The sequence below is a fragment of the Neodothiora populina genome (assembly GCF_041146345.1).
Source record: "Neodothiora populina strain CPC 39397 chromosome Unknown canker_contig_7, whole genome shotgun sequence".
NCBI lineage: Eukaryota > Fungi > Ascomycota > Dothideomycetes > Dothideales > Dothioraceae > Neodothiora > Neodothiora populina.
The window spans coordinates 782,188-802,925 of NW_027191415.1; the positions used below are offsets into that span (position 1 = coordinate 782,188).

Here is a 20,738-nt window from a genome sequence, read left to right on the forward strand (position 1 = left end):
GTACGGCAGTAGTAGTACTCTCTCGAGGTACCTAAGGTACCTTACACTCCTGTAGCTGAGGTAAGGCAGCTGAGGTAGTCACTCGTCAATTGCTAGATGAAACAGTAGAACGCCGTTATCATACTAACATAACTATACAGAGTTAGCTCAGCGAGGTTTGATAAGTCTCGGTCTCCAGTTTCAGCAGATCAAAGCTGTGGATCAGATTTCGAGTCCTTGCAGCCCAGTCAGGCAATAACATCAACAACGATAATGAGCCATGGGAAAGACTCATACAGACGTGGACGAGTGGATTGGTGAGTAAGTGAGCGAGAAGGACCAAGTAGTCGATCTCTTCGTCGATCTTGTGTCGGTTTCTTGCTGTTATACCATCATATAGTCTTGTAGTCGTCCATTATTACAGATGAAGTAAATCGAAGTTAAGGTACTTGCACGCGGTTTACCGACCGTGGTAGGCACTTCCGTCCACCAAGGTAGTCTCATCGAATTCTTCATAGGCAATAAATATACTATGCTTGCAAGAGATGTATATAAAAACGAAACGAAAGCGTGCTGACTGTGATGCGTTGTAGTGCAAGAAGACAAGGGGAAATTATAGCGATAATCGTACACGGTGAGAATATACATCCATATTGATTGCCGGACTGACTCGGACTCGACTCATCTTATCTGGTACATGGCGACCCAAGTATTCGCGCCTCTCCTTCTTTTTCTCTGCTCAACCCTTACAAACTGATCTCACCCCTCCACGTACCCTCGGTGAGACCAAGCGTCTCAATGAGATTCTGCCAGCGAGGACCACCTCTCTCCTTGCGTCTGAGATAGCTCAACAACTTCTGTCTCTTGTGCACAAGGACCCTCAAATTCCTCTTGTTGATCTTGTCAGTGGGTCCCCTGGACTCGAGGAAGTCGGCCAACGTCTTGATCTTGGCGGTGAGAATCGCGACTTGCACCTCGCTGCTTCCCGTGTCCGGGCCCGCTCGGGGTGCCTTTTCCAATTGCACTGAGGGGGCTATGGAGGCGGCCACGGCGGGCTTGGGAGGCAGGGAGCTGTCGGTCGTGTGCCGGCCGAAGGTGGAGATGCACCGCTGGATGTTGACGCGCAGTTTGTCCTTTGAAGAGCCGTTTGCCAGCGAGGCGATCCTGTTCAGAGCTTCGGTGGCCGTCGTGTGGCGCTCTTCGCGCGTTGCTTTCTCTTTCGCGACGGTTTCTTCGTCGAGGACTTGGCCGAAGGTTGGCACGGGGGCGAGCAGGAGCGCCGAGTGAGCGACTGCTTGCTTGACTTCTTCCTTGTTCAAGAAGAAGTTGAGATTGCCCTCGCTGCTGGCGTGGGGTTGATTGGGTGATGAGGGGGACACTCGGTCTCCCCGGCCAACGGTGTGGGTCTGGGTTGTTGACTGGGGAGTCGGAGGCGGCGGAACTGCGTCGTCGAAGGAGCGGATAAAGGGGGTAGTGATGCCTCGTACGGGGTCCCCCAGGCTCTCTGATCGTGTCGTCTTGAGAAGTCGTTGGCGGGAGATGTTGGCTTCCTTGCGGGCCTTGGCCTGGGCGATGGCGTAGGGGTCTCGGTGTCGTCTCTTCTGGGCTACGGTGGATGCTCGATCTGCTGGTGTGCTAGAGAATGCGCGGCGAATGGCTGAGAGTGCGGATGTGGGTGCGCCGGAGGACGAGGTGGTGGTGATGGCGGAGGTTGTGGTGCCTGTAGGGGAAGATCAGATGAGGCGCACTGTGCTGATTGACAGAAGATACAATTTGTACCATTGATAGCCCGCAGGCTCGACAAGAGCGATACTCTTGGAGGCATGGTGGATGTGTGGTCGTGGTTGTTGTGCTGTGCAATCTACCACCAGACTGTCGACGACATGAACTTTCTGACCATCAACTCAACTTTCTGGACCTTCCGCCGGCGGACAGACACAGACACGGGAGACCCTGGCCCTGGTGGTCTTGATGCCAAGAGATATCGGTGTCAACTCTACACTTTTCGCCGACCACAAAACTGCCAAGATCTCCATTGAGAGAAGACGCACGCTAGATTCGCTAAGCGAGAACGCACTGCGGTCAACTTCTAACACATCCGCCAGAGCAATCCATCTTTTTGCGTCGCGATCAGGTCAAGTTCAACAGTCAATCCCATCCCCCTCAACTCCCTCCACCAAACCACGTCAAAATGGCCCCTTCCAACTTGCCCGCGTCCATGAACGCCACCAGCCAGGACATTGAGATGCTTCTCGCAGCTCAGTCCCACCTTGGCAGCAAGAACCTCCAGGTTCACATGGAGCCTTACCTCTGGAAGACTCGCCCTGACGGTGTCAACGTTATCAACATTGGCAAGACCTGGTGCGTTTTTCTCTCTATTCTTTGTTTTCTATTACATTCAGTCCTCGCGCCCAGTCCTGCTGGCCTGCGCAATGCGACAATGCTAGAAACATAGACCACAAAAAACATCCGAAGAAGGAAGCTCATTCATTTCACAGGGAGAAGATTGTCCTCGCCGCCCGTATCATCGCCGCCATTGACAACCCCGCCGACATTTGCGTCATCTCCGCTCGTCCTTACGGCCAGCGTGCTGTTCTCAAGTTCGCCGCCCACACCGGTGCTGTCGCCATTGCCGGTCGCTTCACCCCCGGTAACTTCACCAACTACATCACCCGTTCCTTCAAGGAGCCCCGTCTCATCATCGTCACCGACCCCCGCACCGATGCTCAGGCCATCAAGGAGGCTTCCTACGTCAACATTCCCGTCATTGCCCTCTGCGACACTGACTCTCCCACCGAGTACGTTGATGTTGCCATCCCCACCAACAACAAGGGTCGTCACGCCATCGGTCTCGTCTGGTGGATGCTCGCCCGTGAGGTCCTCCGTCTCCGTGGCACTCTCGCCAGCCGTGAGGCCGAGTGGGACGTCATGACCGATCTTTACTTCTACCGCGACCCCGAGGCCGAGGAGAACAAGGACACCGCCGGCAAGGACGAGGCCGAGGTTCCCGGCGTCGCCGCCGTCGGCGAGGCTGCCGTCGAGAGCGGGTTCGTCAACGAGTGGGAGGTCAGCGGTGCCAACCCTGGCGCTTTCGCCGCTGCCGGCAACACTGAGGGTGCTGCCGCCGCCGCCACCTGGGAGGCTGATGGTGCCGACTGGGCCGCCTCTTCCGCCCCTGTGCAGACCGGCAACGAGGGCTGGGCTTCCGAGACCGCTGCCCAGACTCAGCCCGAGCAGCAGCAGTGGTAGATTTACTACACGACCAAGCGCTGAAGGAAAAAAAACCAAGAGCCTGGTTTATGTTGTGGGACTGGAAGATTGATCGAGGGTGTGGAGGTCAAAGAGGTAAACCCCTACATTCATCGAGAGATTGACCAAGCAAAACAAAAAGTTTCAAAGTCACTTGTTCTACCGAGAGGCCCTTTCGAAAGTTCCCTCATTCATATCACCCTGTCACTACCTTATCCTTGCTTCACTAGGTCAAAGAGACCGGCGCTTACGAGGGAAAGATACCCACCGGCTGTCTAACCATGGTCCTTGGGGGAAAGCCCTGTGCTGTCTTGACGGGATGTAGCGAGAGCCATTCCATCTAGCTTTAGCAAGACACTGCCATTAGCTATTCGCCCCGGCCCACACTTTTGCATGTCTTTTTGGTGCCTTTGTGATGATGAAACATTTCGTAGAAGGTGATTGCCGTGCACGTCAAAGTCTCGGCTGTGGAGCTTGATGTTTATTGTGTCTGTGATCAGAGTCTGGAACATACATATCCATGTTGGTCCTGGTAATTAGCTGGCGTGATGTTGTAAATTTTAAGCTTTTTTCCTGATAATTCTGGGGAAGAATTCATTATCAGCGCACCTCGAGGCATCCCATTGGCTCCGATCTCGCCTGGTCACCTTATTGCTGTATGAGTCGCAGATTGCTGTGTTTCTTTGGCAGTGTATCGCCGCTTCCACATCTAGGCCTCTCGCTCGACATATACCTTACACAATTCACTCGCGGGATAATCACGACTCTGGCTCCTCGGAAGAAAGAAGGCACCCACCTCTAAACCAATAAGGCTCCCTTAATAAGGCTCCCTCCAAGTGCCCTGGCCTTGTGCCAGTCCGCCCCCCACTCCGTCCACGCACTCCTCTCATCCCACCATGTCTGGATCAGTCGCCACAAATGAGCCCACGAGGGTCTCGATCCTGGGCAACGAGTCCATCATCGTCAATTATGGTCTGTGGAAGAACTACATCGCCCAGGACCTGCTAGAAAATGTCAAGTCCTCGACCTATGTCCTCATCACCGACACCAACATCGGCCCCCTCTACGTGTCCGCCTTTGAGCGCTCCTTCAACAGTCTCGCCGCCCAGGCCGAGAATGCTCCCCGCCTGCTCACCTACCAGATCCCTCCCGGCGAGAGCTCCAAGAGCCGATCGACCAAGGGTGGCGTGGAAGACTGGATGCTGTCGCAGGGATGCACTCGGGACACAGTCATCATCGCGCTGGGAGGAGGTGTCATTGGAGACATGATTGGCTTTGTCGCCGCCACCTACATGCGCGGAGTCCGCTTTGTGCAGGTCCCGACCACTCTGCTCGCCATGGTCGACTCTTCCATCGGTGGCAAGACGGCCATTGACACCCCGCTCGGCAAGAACCTGGTTGGCGCCTTCTGGCAGCCGCAGCGCATCTACATCGATTTGCAGTTCCTCGAGACTCTGCCCAAGCGCGAGATCATCAACGGCATGGGAGAGGTTGTCAAGACCGCCGCCATCTGGGACGAGGTCGAGTTTGCAGCTCTCGAGGAGAATGCCGATGTCATCATGAAGGTGCTGGACGACAAGACCAAGAAGGGCGAGGGCAGGCTCGCCGAGATTGCTTCTATTCTCAAGCGTATTGTTCTCGGTTCCGCCAGAGTCAAGGCTCACGTTGTTTCCTCCGATGAGCGTGAGGGCGGTCTCCGAAACCTTCTCAACTTCGGCCACTCCATTGGCCACGCCATCGAGGCCATCCTGACCCCGCAGATCCTGCACGGCGAGTGTGTGGCTATTGGCATGATCAAAGAGGCCGAGCTTGCCCGCTACCTCGGTGTCCTACCTCCGGGTGCTGTGGCCCGTCTCTCCAAGTGCATCTCCAGTTATGGTCTGCCTACCTCTTTGGAAGACAAGACTGTCCGCAGGAGGACGGCCAACAAGCACTGCCCTGTTGATGAGCTCATCCGCTACATGGCCGTCGACAAGAAGAACGATGGCGCCAAGAAGAAGATTGTCCTTCTGTCGGCCATCGGACAATGCTACGAGCCCAAGGCCAGCGTCGTCGCTGACAGAGACATCCGTATCATTCTCTCCCCTAGCGTCCTCGTCCATCCTGGCGTCGATCGCTCGCTGAACCTCTCCTGCAAGCCGCCCGGATCTAAGAGTATCTCGAACCGTGTCTTGCTCCTGGCCGCGCTTGGTTCCGGCTCTTGCCGCATTGGCAACCTGCTCCACTCCGACGATACCCAGGTCATGTTGACTGCCATTAACAAGCTCGGAGGTGCTACATACTCTTGGGAAGATGCTGGCCGCACACTCGTTGTGAACGGCAATGGCGGTGCCTTGAAGGCATCCCCTGATGATATTTATCTCGGTAACGCCGGTACCGCATCTCGCTTCTTGACCACCGCTGTCTCGCTCTGTGAGCCCTCGTCGGTGAACCACACTGTCCTCACAGGAAATGCGCGTATGCAAGAACGTCCTCAAGGCCCTCTCGTCGATGCTCTGCGCTCCAACGGCGTTGACATCGAGTACATTGGAAAGCCCGGTAGCCGTAGTCTGCCACTTCGCATCGCCGCCGCAGGTGGCTTCAAGGGTGGTGATATCGAGCTTACCGCCAAGGTCTCGTCGCAGTACGTGTCTTCTATCCTGATGTGCGCCCCCTACGCCAAGCAGCCCGTCACGCTTCGCCTTGTTGGTGACAAGGTCATCTCGCAGCCTTACATTGACATGACCATCGCCATGATGGCTCAGTTTGGTGTTTATGTAAAGAAGTCCGAGACCGAGGCCAATGTCTACCACGTGCCCAAGCAGGCTTACACGAACCCTGCTGAGTACGAGGTTGAGAGCGACGCAAGTTCTGCCACTTACCCGCTGGCAATGGCCGCTATCGCAGGTATCACTTGCACTGTGCCCAACATTGGATACAGCTCTCTGCAGGGAGACGCCCGTTTTGCGGTCGACGTTCTGCGACCAATGGGCTGCACAGTCGAGCAGACCGCGACATCGACTACCGTTACCGGACCACCGCTGGGCCAGCTCAAGCCTTTGCCTCATGTGGACATGGAGCCCATGACGGATGCCTTCCTCACAGCCTCTGTGCTTGCAGCTGTCGCTCAGCCTAACGAGCAGGGCTGCACCACTCAGATCACCGGCATTGCTAACCAGAGAGTCAAGGAGTGCAATCGCATCAAGGCGATGAAGGATGAGCTCGCCAAATTCGGCGTCACCTGCCGAGAGCTGGAAGACGGTATCGAAATCGATGGACGCGGTCTTGACCTTAAGCCAGTCGAGGGTGGCATCCATTGCTACGATGATCACAGGGTTGCCATGAGCTTCAGTGTCATTGCTTCAATTGCACCCCACCCTACTCTGATCCTCGAGAGGGAATGCGTTGGTAAGACTTGGCCAGGATGGTGGGATCAGCTCAACCAGCTGTTCAAGGTTCAACTCGAAGGCGTCGAGCCCGTCAAGGCTCATGGCAAATCAGAGGCTGGCGAGACTGTCGTTGGTAACAACAAGTCCATCTTCATCATCGGTATGAGGGGCGCTGGCAAGACCACCACCGGTGGTTGGGCATCTCGTCTGCTCGGTTGGCCACTCATCGACCTCGACGCCGCTCTTGAGCAGAATGTCGGCATGACCGTCCACAACTTTGTCAAGGAGAGAGGATGGGAAGAGTTCCGCAAGGAAGAGCTTGCACTGCTGAAGAAACTGATGAAGGAGAAGCCTACCGGCTATGTCTTCGCGACCGGAGGCGGTGCCGTCGAGCTGCCAGAGGCTCGCGAGATTCTCAAGTCTTACTGTGCCGAAGGCGGCAACGTCATGCTCGTCACCCGCGACATTGAGCTCGTCATGCAGTACCTGCGCGTCGATGTGACTCGTCCTGCATACCTTGAGGATATCATGGAGGTCTGGCTACGCCGCAAGCCTTGGTATGAAGAGTGCAGCAACTACCACTACCACAGCCAGACTGCAGAGTCCGGTAGCGTCTTCGCCAGCAACTCATTCGACGACTTTGGTAACTTTTTGAGACACGTGACCAAGCAAGGCTCGGCTCTGCAGCGTCTCAGGAAGAAGAAGCAATCGTTCTTCGTTTCACTTACTCTTCCAGAGGTGACGGCGGCTCTAGGTCGCATCCCTGAGATTTGTATGGGTGCAGACGCCATTGAGTTGCGCACCGATCTTCTGGTTGACCCTGCCTCCAAGACTGGCCGTCCAACTCCTGAGTTCCTGGTCGAGCAGATTGCCGCCCTGAGATCTGTGAGCCCGCTGCCTCTCATTTTCACTCTTCGCACGGAGTCTCAAGGTGGCAAATTCCTCGACGATGCTTCAGACGAGGAGACCATCGCCCTTTACTCTGTGGCCCTCCGTATGGGTTGCGACTTTGTTGACGTCGAGCTTACTTCTTCACCAGCAGTCAAGGAATTCATCATCAGCCACAAGCGCAGCAGCAGCGTCATTGCATCTCACCACGACCCCAAGGGCGCTTTGTCGTGGGGCAATGGTGGCAACGCCTGGATCCAGTATTACAACAGAGCATTGGAGTTCGGCGATGTCATCAAGCTTGTTGGTGTAGCCAAGGGTTTGAAAGACAACTTTGATTTAGCCGAGTTCAAGACTTGGGCCGAACTGGCGCATCCTGACATTCCCATGATCGGTCTGAACATGGGTGTGCACGGTAAGCTCAGTAGGATAACAAACGGGTTCATGACTCCCGTGTCTTCTCCTGCTCTTCCTGCCCTTGCTGCACCCGGTCAACTCTCTGCTGCAGACATCCGACGTGGGCTGAGCCTCATCGGCGAGATCGAACCCAAGAAATTGTTCCTCTTCGGTTCGCCCATCTCGCAGAGCAGAAGTCCCGCCCTGCACAATGCTCTCTTCCGCCACACCGGCCTGCCTCACGAGTACGGCCTCTTCGAGACGACCAACATCAAGGACATCGAGTCAGTCATCCGCTCACCTGCTTTCGGAGGCGGCAGCGTGACCATCCCCCTCAAGCTCGACGTGATGCCCCTGCTCGACAACATAGACCCAGCCGCCAAGACCATCGGAGCAGTCAACACCATCGTGCCAACTGTAGACGCCACCTCCGGCGATACCGTGCTAACAGGTTACAACACAGACTGGCAAGGCATGGTCTCGGCCCTGCAACACGCCGGCGCAGAAGGCAACAACAACGGCGTGCTGAAGGAAGCAGGCATGGTCATCGGCGGCGGCGGTACCGCGCGCGCAGCCATCTACGCACTCAAGGAAATGGGCTACGCACCGATCTACCTCGTCGGCCGCAACCGCGAGAAACTCACCACGCTGTCCGCCTCCTTCAGTCCAGAATACAACATCGTCGTGCTGAGCGAAAACGATCTCGATGCCGAAGCGTCCATCGTTACACAGCTGCCTGTCGTCGCAATAGGTACTATCCCCGGCGACTCGCCCATCGACCCAGCCATGCGCGAAGTGCTGTGTTCCATGTTCGAAGGCGCCGCGTCCGCAGAAGATAACAAAATCACGAACGGCGACGACGCGGGTTCAAGCAAGAGAGTCCTCCTCGAAATGGCGTACAAGCCCTCCGTCACGAGCCTCATGCAGCTGGCGGGCAACAGTGGGTGGAAGACTGTGCCTGGTCTCGAGGCGCTGGTCGGGCAGGGCGTTTACCAGGTATGTTTTCTTTTGCGCTTCTTTTCTTGTTTATCCTGCACTTTCTTCTCCTTGTGAGTTGGTCTTCTTAATGAAACGGGATGCTGACGAAACAAATAGTTCAAGCACTGGACGGATATCACGCCTCTGTATGACCTCGCTAAGAGAGCCGTCATGGGCGATGTCGTCGCTTAGAAGCGCCTCTTGGAAGAGTCAAATCGTGCATGAACGTCGCTCTAGTGTTGTCTGGACCTTTTCCCTATCCTTCTTCCCTTTCTTTGTCCCTAGGTGCTTCGTGTGGATCCGAAAATAGAGCGATGAAGCGATGAAGCGATGAAGATTGTGGTAGAGGGCAAAGGGAGATGGAGATTGTTTCTTCGCTTCGGATAATCGCTGTCCCTCCCTGGCTTCTTCGGTGTATAGACATACATGACTTGAACTTTCCCATATTGATATATACAAAATAAAAAGTACTTCTTCTCTCCCCTGTTTTGTTTTCTTGCTGGACATAGATTCTCAAAATGAGATGTAGGTGATTCATACAAACATTTTTCGCGTTGTCTCAGGACTACACCACGGTATGGTGAAAGTACATGTCTCACCAGCGATGAAACAGATAAAAATTGGTCGTGATCACTTTGAAATCTTCACAACAAGACATGGTGGTGTATTGTTCAAACTCAACTAAGTCGGAAGAATTGCATTACATATGCGATTGTTTCACTTGCGTCTGCCCTTTCTCCTTCCAGGCTACATGCAAACTACCAAAATATTTCTCCAAAAAAAAGATATTGTCGTCATATGCTTGCTTTCTTTCTTGCTCGCTTGCTTGCTAACTCCATTCACCAGTTAGATGTGCGCTTAATGGCTTCGTTCTGCACGACTTCGATCCAGTAGTTGTCGGGATCTGTGATCCTCAGCATTAGTCGTCAAGCCAAAAACAAATTAAGACGAAGTGGACAGAGGTAAGTCAATAGATGAGAGAAGAGAAAGAAAGAGGGAAGATATACCGAGGACGAAAGCAATGTTCTTCATACGACCGTCTGTCAGGCGCTTCTTCCAGTTGACGCCCTTTTCCTCGAATCGCTCGCACGCCTTTTCGAGGTCGTCGACTGAGAGGCAGATGTGGCCGAAACCTGCGAGACACGCGATGTGAGCATATGTCATAGTTCAGAAGGTGAGTTTGGAGCTTGTGTTGAAAATTTACCTTGGGGTTCGTCGTTGCCGTTGTGGTAAACTTGGCCTTCTTGCTTCTCGGTTCCGTAGTTCCATCTGTGATGTATTTTAGTCAGACGGAATTAAGATGGGAATAGTGACAAGACTCACGTCAATTCGAGAAGCCCCTCTCTGTCCGCAACGGGGTTTACACCGTTGGGAGAAGAGGATGGTGCATCGGGACCGTAGCCCAGGAAGTAGAGGTTGAACTCTGCGTCCTTGTTCTCGGACACGCGCATGAGCTTCATGCCCATGGTATCCTTGTAGAAGCTGAGCGACTTTTCCGGGTCCTTAACGCGGATCATGGTGTGGTTCATCCGCGTCTTGGTGGTATCGGTCTCCTTGATGCCCTCGGTCTTTTCCACTGGGTTTTGGCCGATGATTTCAACCTGATGTAGTGTTAACTCGGCAAGGTGTTGTTACAACAGATTTGATTGATCCTCACCCAGTATCCATCCGGGTCAAGAGCGAATGCGATCGACCGCATCCTGCCGTCTGTGAGCTTCTTCTGGAATTTGTAGCCTGCATCCTCGATTCTTTGGCAAGCAGCCTGGATATTGTCGACACTGATACAGATGTGGCCGAAACTAGATACACCTTAGTTTCGAATAAAGACTTGGGCAGAGCGACAAATCTCACCCTTTGTGGGGATCAGTGTTGCCGTTGGTAATCTTGTAGTTAGGATCATCCTCGGTTCCGTAGTTGTGCGTGAGTTCGATGATGCCTTCACGGTTCGTCCAGTGCTTTCCGTTGGATACACTGTTTGGACCGTCGAAGGCCAAAAAGTACAGACAGAACTTGGCATCAGGGTTGTCGATCTTGTTGATCAATTTCATACCCAAGTGTTCTTTGCAGCATGTCAGTAATAAGAAGACAATAATTACATTGAGCTACGAACCGTAGAACTTGACACTTCCCTGAGGATCTTTCACTCGCTGGGATTCGTCAGATCATGCTTCGAGATTAGTACAAATAGCCACTCACAATCATAGTATGATTCAGGAGATACTTGGATGGATCAGACATTTTGGCGAGTAGGGGTACACTTGTCGAATAGGACTTTGTAGGTGAATTTACTGCAAGTCGTGTATTGAATTGTTTCACGAATGGCTGCGCAGTAGAAGTGCGGGTGATAATGCGTTGATGGATGCAACAGAGCTCTTGCGATATGTGAGGAAGATTACGGGAGATATTTCTCAGCATCGAAATGTTCAATGTGCTGTAGAATAATAGAAAAAAAAAACTTGTGATAATTGATTACTTCAATCACCCCTCACACAAAAACAATTGCTACAATATGATGACGATACCTTGAACACACACAGCAGCATCATACCTAGTCCCCGCAAACGGCATGAACCCTCTCGCGCCTCGGCCGGCGCTTTTTGGGTGGGGGCTTGTGGTGTACCGCCGCCCGCCGGTGTCGCCCCTCGTCCCTCGTTCCCCTCGACCCGTCTGCGGTCGCTTTCACACCCGGCGATTTGGGTTGCACTGGCCTATTTCACGTATGCCACAACACATAAGACCATGTCGCATGAACGAGTGTTTCTTTTAGCATTGGACAACACACGATATTGCATAGAAAAGAAGACTGACACGCCTAGAACAAAGAAATAAAAATTGCACGTTTATAGCTAGCCACGTGCTTCGCTGCCGAGTTGCAAGCACGCAGGGTTTATCAATCACCGAATCTTACAGTAGGCTTCCAGACCCCACATCGACTCATCCCGTCGCAATTGGAGGGGCAGCGCAGCGCAGCCAAAGGCAGTCTGCGGAAGCACCACGGCTTGCTTCCTCTCACCAATTCCCCTCGACTCGACTCGAGCTCGTCACCACAATTTCCAATACATCCCATTTCCCCGAAAGGTCCGGCTTCGCCAACCCCTCCACCATCTTGAACCACAGCAACTTCCAATCTTATACCACTTTTTGTCAGCCACAGAATAAATCGCTGGTTATAGGTCACCCTCACCATACAAACCGCCCACTACGCTGTCTTCCAGGCTTGCGCTGCGACCGACGCGGCTGCCTACTTTCAGCCCGGCATATTACCCGCGAACCACCGCCTTCCCATCGTCGTCCGCGACTGCCAATTTCAAGGATACACTTAACTTTTCTCCACCTGCGCTACATACCACTAAGAAATTCAGTCTTGCGCATCCATCTTGGAGTCTTTTCGCCCACGACAAACCAGTAATTATGGAGGGTGCTACGATATCCGGTGACCTCACCATGGACAACTACCGATTCCCTACACAAAGGCTCAAGTCCACCATGAAGGACAGCTCTCGCACGCCGTTGGTCTTCATTGCCTGCGGCTCCTTCAGTCCGATCACTTTTCTACATCTCAGAATGTTCGAGATGGCTGCAGGTGTGCATTAGACCTACAACTTGATATTTGTAATTCACAGTCTTCTAACCGTCACTTTCTCCATTGAGTAGATTACGCACGATTCAACACCAATTTCGAAGTCGTCGGCGCATACCTCAGTGCCGTCGGTGATGCTTACAAGAAGAGCGGGCTGGTCAAGGCTGAACACAGGATAAACATGTGCAGCCTTGCTGTCGACCAGAGCAGCTGGATCAGTGGTATGTTTATGTTCCGATGTATCCGCACTCGCAATACACGGTGTCTAATGTACATGTAGTCGACCCGTGGGAGGCTCTCCATGACGAGTACCTCGAGACGGCCAAGGTTCTCGACCACTTCGAGCATGAAATCAATCAAGTCCGAGGTGGTATCGACACACCCAACGGCAAGAAGAAGGCAAGAATCGCTCTGCTCGCCGGAGCCGATCTGATCCAGACCATGTCAGCACCCGGCGTTTGGGCCCCCAAAGATATTGATTACATCTTAAGCAACTTTGGTGCTTTCATAATCGAGGTATGTCACTTTTTCATCGGCCCACATCTCATAGCTTTATTCCTAATGAATTTCTACAGAGAGCCGGCACGGACATCGACGAGGCCTTGTCCACCCTACAACAGTGGAAGGACAACATCCACGTCGTGCAACAACTCGTTCAAAACGACATATCCAGCACCAAGATCCGGCTGTTCCGCAAGCGCGACATGAGCATACGCTATCTCGTGCCCGAACCCGTGGTGAAATACATTGAGGAGAACGGCCTCTACGACGAAGACGGCGCAGGCAGCACTCACGAAAACTCCAAGAAGCCAGGCGAGAGTATCGCTGCCCCTGTCGTCGGCTCGGGCTCTGGCACTAATTAGGCCTGCCTGCTTTTCGTGGCCTTTTCATTCTTTGTTCTTCTGCGTATATACTCTCATTGTTGTTGGCCTTTTGATTTGATGATACACCTGCATGTTTTCCTTTTTTTCTTTTTTCTTTTCCATCTCGCGGGGAGGAACACGCTCTGTTGTACGAAAGCTCTCGATCACGCGTATAGTATATATTCTCGCACATTGGCGTTTATTGCTGGAAGATGGATCGAGCCGAGGGAAGGTGGATGGGTTATAGACACAAAGATGTTCAGACGTGGGTCACGCCCATGAGGAGTCTGGTAGGGAGGGAGCTCACTCACGTGGGAGAGATAGATGCACAGCCCGCTCGGATAGCATGAGACATTTAGGACGTTGCAATGAAATAATAACAAACTAGTCCGACCATTCCGTCGGAAGTCAATAAGATGCATGTTCGACTGAAAAGCATAGCATGCCAGAAATATGATCATGTGCAATTCTGATATGCTATACACGCTGTCTGTTTACTTGTGTCATTACTGTATGACTCGATAAAAGGCGACTACAACAAAAGCCAACTCGGGTTCTCTCTACGAAGAATACTTTTGTCCAGACGCAGCCTTGTCGGGGCTACCGCCTCCAGACGTCCTCGCTCTATCACTGGGTCCCTTCCCAGACTGGGCCGAGGAGCTCTGGCTACCGCCCTCGGTAGAGCCTCTCGGCTTGCTGACCTCTTGGTTGGCCGGGCTGACGTTGAGCGGGTTCGAGTCCTGTCCCGCCTTGCTATGTCAGCCTTTCCTTATCATTGAACGTTTCTCAATGGAAGGAACCCTCCCTTCCCTTCCACGTCTTTTTCGTCCCCCACATCCCACCACAAGTATAGCACAACGAAGGACAGAAAAAGGAGGGAAAAGGAAACGTACCTGCTTAGCCTCCTGGCCCGCAGAATCATGTTCAGCCTCCGGAGAAGTGATGTCAGGATCAAACGCAGTCTTGTCCACTGCGGCCGCCGCGTCGTCGGACCCAGACTTGCTGTACTCGTTTGGCTCGGGCTTCAGACTGTCTTTGTCCTGAGTGTCCTTGCGGGCGAGCAGCGTGGTTCGTTGCGAGAAGGTGCGGCGTCCTGCTGCTGGTGTGATCTGTCGGGGTGCAAATAATGATGCTGTTGCTGCTCTTGCTGAGGAGGTGGTCGAGAGGGAGATAGATGATGTTGATGGTGCGGCGGATAGGACGCGGCGGGATAGAGTGCTGCGGAACATGTTCATTGTCGCTTGAGTATGCTTTGCTTGGGTGCAGACTAATGAGGAGACTGGAGCTTGTTGTTCAGAGTGGTAAGATGATGGATCGATTCAGATGTACACGCAATTGAGTTCTCGAAATGATGGAGGATTCGGATAGGACTTCGACAAAGAAGAGCTCCGTTTTGCTCGACAAGGGTCGGTCATACGCTGGTCAGTATTGTCAAAGGTGCTATCGTCATTGGTTCGTCGTGCTCCTGCCGTGCAGATGATTATGACGTAATGTGTTGCTCGCGTCACTGCGTTCCAAGTGAGGTAATTGGGGGAGGATGCCTCTGCGGCCCATAGCTGACTTTATCCGCGCCTCGAACCACGGTCACGATAAGTTATGTTCGAGGTCAAGATGATCTAGAGAATGAATGCAACACATCAAGTATATACAAAGGTATTGTGATTTTCGAATGACCGTGGTGTGACAGAATGCGGCGGACAGGGTCACTTACTCATTACTGTAGTATAATGCGAACCTCTGGAGTGCATTTATGTATACGTGAGTGATATCCACACTCTTTTACTTTACAGAGGAAGGTAAGATGATACATTTACAGTGTGTTGTATTGGGCTTGCAACTTATGTCCTTTGATACCTACAATGTACAGTAAGGGTATTAGCATGTCTTATAGCACGTACTATACAGGAAATTGGTATAGCAGAATATCAATGTAGAGTCTTGTCGCTCTCCGGAGCATGCTGACAGACTCGCCGACTTTCCGTTCCAACTGTGCGAAGACAAGAGCTCGACCCGATGCTAAATCGAGCGCTTCAAAATAAACGGTGTGGATGTAATTAGCTGCATGTGTCGACATACCAAATGGATATCACGCCAGCCTCGGCGGGTTTGGTGCCAAGCTTGATTGGTCACCTAACAGCATACGAGTCAAGCTCTCCACATATCGCACTGCACTTGCATACCTTCACCTAACTCTAAGCTTTTGGCGCAGGTTTCTAGGGCACCTGCATAGAAACATACAGTTCCGTGCTTTGACATTTCAAACATATATAGTCACAGAATCCAGCGAATCATCTGTACATTCACCAGCGAGTCTTTCTTTCATCATGACTTCGGCAGCGTTGGCAGGCAGCACCGGCCTCGTCGTATGTACTAAACTTCCGACACACACGCCTCGTATTTTGCTAAGTAGTGACACAAGGGCGGCAACATCCTCTCCGTGCTAGCCGCGAGTCCCACAATATCAGCAGTGCATGCCTTTGCGCGGCGAGACCTTCCCACAACCTCGCCCAAACTGACGGCTCTGAAGTCTGCCGACTCTGCGGAGTGGCCTAGCATGTATCCTGCCAATACGCCACTGTTCCTGTCTGCGCTGGGCACAACCAAAGCTCAAGCGGGCAGCGTGGCGAATCAGCGAAAGATTGATTTCGACTTGAATCTCGAACTCGCCAAAGCGGCCAAGAACGCGGGTGCGACGACTTGTGTCCTCATTTCTACGTCTGGCGCGAACGCGCAGAGCTCATTTGCGTACCCTCGCATGAAGGGCGAACTCGAGGATGCTGTACGGAAGCTTGACTTTGAGCATACTGTCATTCTCCGGCCGGGTCTTATCGTGGGTACCAGAGAGGACTCGAGGCCTCCTGAGTATGCTTTCAGGAAGATTGCAGGTCTGTTCGGCGCCATTAGTAGTGCGTGGCTCAAGGACCCTTGGGCTCAGGATGCAGATGTCATTGCGAAAGCTGCCGTTTCTGCTGGTCTGCAGTGCGTGGGGGGCACGACTGATAGGAAGGTTTGGGAGCTCACGCAGAGTGAGATTGTGAAGCTCGGACGTGATGAGTGGAAGGCTTCCATGTAGGAGCGACGTCTGATATTGCTTTCGCGTACAAACCACCTCACTGTGGCTACTCAATTAATGGTTACCTTACACTTGCTTCAATAGCCAAGCATCTTCAGCGCTCGTTCTCAATGCAGTGTATTAAGAGTAAGTACCATCTCAGAAAGCATACTCAACCATCGCACGGTCTGCCTCAGACTCGAAGATGCCGGACTGGTTTGGAGCGTACTTGCTCTCAAATCCTTGGCTCCGCACCCTAATCAATTAACAGAGCGAAACCCTCCTTTCAGAATTTCGTGGCTGGAGTACCACGCTGCGGACTCTCTTGGGCCTTGCAGTCTCCCGAGGCGGCTATGTCTTGGTCCCAGGACGTTTGTATTTTCTAGGATCTATACAATGAATCAATTAGCCTGATGATCCGGCACAAGTCTCAATATCTGCCTTGGATTGAATAATGCGGCCAGTGTTCTGCTCATGCTCGCTCAACGGACATGTTTGCCGAGCCTCGGTACGTACCTTTGCGCGACATTTTGACCCTGTCACGAGTCCCTGTTTTACGAAAAGACGTTAGGCCAGACCCGAGAAATAGGTTACATGCATTAGCGGTTGGAAGGAATAGCCGTTCGTACACGAGTACAAGTGAGATGAATGTACTTCGAGAAGATGTGGGGGAGCGACATGACCTCAGCAACCGGGGATGGTTGTGGCGCTTTGGGGGCGCTTAAGGGCGCCTAGGGGAATAGCCCTTGTGACCGACCGATCGATCGTCACGCAGACATACAATGTGAACCACAATGCGGACGCAGTAACGAATGACTGGCTTGACTCACCTTTGCCTCCTTCCCAGAACCCGTGCCCACGCTTGCCAACAAGGATGCTATGGCAGAAGTGACATTGCTCCGGCGCATAGTTTTGCTCTCTGGAACCTGGGATGAGACATCAGTATGACAGTGTGTTTAGTCGCGTCGCATAAGCTTCGCTTACAGTATCCACTAGGTAATGTTAGCATGCGTCGCAGAAGGAGAGATATGTAAGCATACCATAGCATTCGATTAGCGTGCTCTTCTGGATGGTCGCTTGCCTCATCGTGACAGCGATCGCAGGGGAAGACTCGCTGGCAACATGAGAACCTAAACGCTGTCAATGATACGTGAAAGGACGACGACATCAACACTGCGGCGCGTGACTGACCTAAACCATCGATACGATTTGGCATAATGCTTGCAGCGTCCGCGCCCAGGCAGTTCCTGACCTGTCCCTCTATCAGCGATGTTCAGAAGTTCGGATCCGTTTGGCTTTGTCTTCTTACCAGCAACGATGCCTAAGTTTTCCTTCGCCTAGTAGCCTATGTCAGTTTGGTGCATTCAGTGACATCCCATGGTGACTACCTTTTTGAAACGGCGATTTGGTGTTAGACGAGCTGTTTTGCTCACGATGTCAGTGACTGTCTCGTATCCCTGTAAACGTAGGCATTCCCCCTACCTGCAGCAGCGCTGACGCGTAAGAACTTTATCTCAGGAATCCTAATCACTGCGTTTTGTCAACGATGGTCGTACCTATCACAGAGACAACAACCTCAACTTACTCATCTTTTGGTGACAGTCTCGGCAGATTGCCATTGCTGCATCACCACGTACGGCCACGACTCCAGGCCCTGGAAACGGCGTCGAACAATCAGAACACGTAGGGATGAAGTGACTATAGCTAGTGAGCCTGCGCACATGTTGTACAATATTAGACCACTTACCTTGGCAGCATATCAACTACTGTGCATCCGTCCATGTCCAGATAGCCTGCTCTGGAAGAGTTCGCGTGCATCAAATCCATCCGATAGCCTGCTAAATTTAGTGAAACTTCAATTTGTTAGGACATTGGAGTATAACCTACCGACTGCCAAGCTGTTCGAACACTTCTTACAATTCTCATCCTTCATGCCTGTTTGATCAGCTGCAGCGTTGTTCTTCAGTCGCAGGAACTCAGTTGTCTCTTTGCAGCGGTCACATTTGACGACGATGTTGAGAGTCACAAGCTCTAATAGCTCAATGCAATGAAGCCCAAGATCAGGAAATGAGATCTGAACGCCCCTTTCTACCGCGATCGTTGGCGTTGACGAGGCAGTCGCATCACCTATCACTCCACTTTCGAGTGGTTCGTCGTCACTCTCGTAGTCTGTTGACGCCGATTCATCACTACTATAGTCGTCCTGACCATCGCTATGCTGCGCCCACTCCGGTGGACGTTCAATGAGCCGGACGTGATCCTTGTCGGTTGGACGGGCTGCATCTATTTGTAGGCTCTTGTCGACAGCACTGCTTGTCGCTACATCGGCCTGTGGTTCTTCAATCTCCACAACGTTCTTGGGTACATCCTGCTCGACTTCTGCCATCATTACATGCACATTGTGCGATAAATAATTGACGTGAGCTAGAAGGGTGAGTTCGGGATGAAGCTTGGCCCTTTGCTGAAAAGCCTTTCCTAGTCGACGGGCTTCATCTCCTGTATTGCCCGGAAACTCAACTTGTGGCGGATGTAGGTTGTAAAGTGCAGGTACAAACAGGCGAAGGTTTTGTTGAGTCCGAAGTGAATCTGGCAGAGCAGTCTTCTTCGTGGGTTCAAAGGGAATGGTAAAGGTCGACTCATCTGCGTGCTTGATAAATCCTTTCAACCTACCTAGTCGAGCGATAATTTGTCTTATTTCCGTTTGTCTCTTAGTAGAAGCCGCGTTCTTCTGCTCTGATGTGAAGAACACAAGTGCCTCCTGAACCACAGGCTTGACAGTCGCCCGTGAAACTGTTATGACTTTCTGCTCGGTCGCGATACTCTCGGTGTACTTAGGTCTGGGGGGTAGTACCAATTTCACAGTCTCCGACATTTCTTTTGACAAGAGATTCTCAAGCTCCTTGTCAAGGCGATTGAAGAGTCCGAGAAGAGTCGCTCCAGGACTGCTCGCGACAAGATCTTCGAATCCTCGTTCGATGTTCAATTGGAATCCTCGCCTCAACTCCTGGTTCGTGACTCGAATACTTGGCAGACCCGATTGAGGATACCCGAACGGCACAGTAAGTATACACGATAGGCTGTCAATCTCGAACGGAAAGTCTGGATCCGATGGCACCAAGCCGAATTTGAAGACAGTTCCCGAAGATCCGACTTCTTCGCTTGGATTAAAACGACGTCGGATCTGGCCAAGCTGGGACTCTCGTGGATCTTCAGCTTGTGCTTTGGGAATCGGGCGGGAGATCACGCGGCGTTTGTCCGCTAGAGGTTGCTTGTATTTGCGGCCAGACTCTCCATCAACAGCAGTCTGACCAGCCGTGGTTGTGACTTCATTGGGCTTCTCTTCGAAGGTAGTGTCATGCGAGAATCGACATTCTGAGCCGGCTCTACATCCTGTATAGAAACAAAGATATTAGCTATCGTCAGGGGGCACAGTCCGCCATCTGTGGTTGGTGTATTCGAACACCATTCTACGCCTATAGAAATACACCAGCATCTGCGATCGAGCTTGTTTCCAATATCTTCCCAAGAAGGTCGGACGTTGTACAATGTCATCATATGCGAGGCTTGCAGAAACACTGTAGATGTGGTTGACTAGCAAACTTGTGGCATGTTGCTTATGCAAAATCGCTACAGGTACGACATCGCCACAGGGACAACTTCGAACTTTGCATATTCACTAAGATGAGTATCACTTACCGTTACGTGAATTAAAGAACCGACATTTCTGTGAGCTTTTCTTGCTCTTTCGGTGCGCAATAGGGAGAGCAGCATCTTGCTGAACATCTGCCTCGGATTCGGCCATGCCTACCTGATTGTTTCTATATATAATTAGTTGTGTATCTAAGTAACTTCATGTTATATTGAGCACACCTTTGCCTGCTCTTGATAGTCCGCTTCTAAAGACCGCTTGATGTTTCCCTTGTAAAGCTTCGATGCCACAACTGTGCTTCTTCCAGTGCACGTGGTTTACACCTACTGATCGCTCTCACTCCGGAAACCTCAGTCTTTGAAACGCCTCGTCTGAACGCCTCTCACGAAGCAGTAGTATTTATGTTGCAAAACGCTACAGTCATTCAGTGACTCATTCCACGATTCAGGTCTGTTAGTCACCAACTTGTTGGTATACTCTAAGGTAGGCACTTTGAACAGAACATGCCTTGGCGTTGCAACCTTCTTCCTTTGCAGCTTCACTATGACGTACTGCACAGTAAGTTTCCGATACGAAAAGTGTATCTCGGACGATACAGCACTTGGACTGTAGCTAAGGCACACTCTGCTCCGGAAGAGACGTAGGCACTGTCCCGATGCGCGAGCCCTCCCCGTACCGTACAGTACAAGTACATGCAACAGAAGAACCTCCTGTGCCTTATGTGTGTGTGCAGCAG

The 20,738-nt window shown here is 52.2% G+C and overlaps 8 protein-coding genes across 9 annotated transcripts; 4 read left to right on the forward strand and 4 right to left on the reverse strand.

The window, feature by feature from the left end:
* Positions 1-725: 725 nt before the first annotated feature.
* AAFC00_006323 (mitochondrial 37S ribosomal protein uS15m) lies at positions 726-1,804 on the reverse strand (the record flags this gene model as incomplete). Its single annotated transcript, XM_069346262.1, has 2 exons — positions 726-1,699; positions 1,759-1,804. The coding sequence occupies 2 exons, from the start codon at positions 1,802-1,804 to the stop codon at positions 726-728; spliced, it is 1,020 nt and encodes a 339-aa protein (XP_069197469.1).
* A 366-nt stretch (positions 1,805-2,170) lies between these two features.
* Positions 2,171-3,228, forward strand: AAFC00_006324 (40S ribosomal protein uS2; the record flags this gene model as incomplete). Its single annotated transcript, XM_069346263.1, has 2 exons — positions 2,171-2,340; positions 2,478-3,228. 2 exons carry the CDS (start codon positions 2,171-2,173, stop codon positions 3,226-3,228), a joined length of 921 nt encoding a protein of 306 aa, XP_069197470.1.
* An 896-nt stretch (positions 3,229-4,124) lies between these two features.
* On the forward strand, positions 4,125-9,050 carry AAFC00_006325 (uncharacterized protein; the record flags this gene model as incomplete). Its single annotated transcript, XM_069346264.1, has 2 exons — positions 4,125-8,876; positions 8,976-9,050. 2 exons carry the CDS (start codon positions 4,125-4,127, stop codon positions 9,048-9,050), a joined length of 4,827 nt encoding a protein of 1,608 aa, XP_069197471.1.
* A 647-nt stretch (positions 9,051-9,697) lies between these two features.
* Positions 9,698-11,273, reverse strand: AAFC00_006326 (uncharacterized protein; the record flags this gene model as incomplete). Of its 2 annotated transcripts, none has more annotated exons than XM_069346266.1 (8): positions 9,698-9,762; positions 9,866-9,991; positions 10,063-10,127; positions 10,182-10,459; positions 10,516-10,657; positions 10,710-10,917; positions 10,969-11,005; positions 11,055-11,273. In XM_069346266.1, the coding sequence occupies 8 exons, from the start codon at positions 11,271-11,273 to the stop codon at positions 9,698-9,700; spliced, it is 1,140 nt and encodes a 379-aa protein (XP_069197473.1). The 2 variants fall into 2 exon arrangements, with proteins under 2 accessions (XP_069197473.1, XP_069197472.1); XM_069346265.1 differs by having other exon boundaries at positions 11,055-11,096.
* Positions 11,274-12,269: 996 nt separating this feature from the next.
* On the forward strand, positions 12,270-13,301 carry AAFC00_006327 (uncharacterized protein; the record flags this gene model as incomplete). Its single annotated transcript, XM_069346267.1, has 4 exons — positions 12,270-12,441; positions 12,513-12,659; positions 12,719-12,954; positions 13,014-13,301. The coding sequence occupies 4 exons, from the start codon at positions 12,270-12,272 to the stop codon at positions 13,299-13,301; spliced, it is 843 nt and encodes a 280-aa protein (XP_069197474.1).
* Positions 13,302-13,861: 560 nt separating this feature from the next.
* On the reverse strand, positions 13,862-14,536 carry AAFC00_006328 (uncharacterized protein; the record flags this gene model as incomplete). The annotated part of the gene is made up of 2 exons (XM_069346268.1): positions 13,862-14,041; positions 14,195-14,536. 2 exons carry the CDS (start codon positions 14,534-14,536, stop codon positions 13,862-13,864), a joined length of 522 nt encoding a protein of 173 aa, XP_069197475.1.
* A 1,089-nt stretch (positions 14,537-15,625) lies between these two features.
* Positions 15,626-16,374, forward strand: AAFC00_006329 (uncharacterized protein; the record flags this gene model as incomplete). The annotated part of the gene is made up of 2 exons (XM_069346271.1): positions 15,626-15,664; positions 15,721-16,374. 2 exons carry the CDS (start codon positions 15,626-15,628, stop codon positions 16,372-16,374), a joined length of 693 nt encoding a protein of 230 aa, XP_069197476.1.
* Positions 16,375-18,208: 1,834 nt separating this feature from the next.
* On the reverse strand, positions 18,209-20,155 carry AAFC00_006330 (uncharacterized protein; the record flags this gene model as incomplete). The annotated part of the gene is made up of 2 exons (XM_069348630.1): positions 18,209-19,743; positions 20,050-20,155. 2 exons carry the CDS (start codon positions 20,153-20,155, stop codon positions 18,209-18,211), a joined length of 1,641 nt encoding a protein of 546 aa, XP_069197477.1.
* Positions 20,156-20,738: the final 583 nt, after the last annotated feature.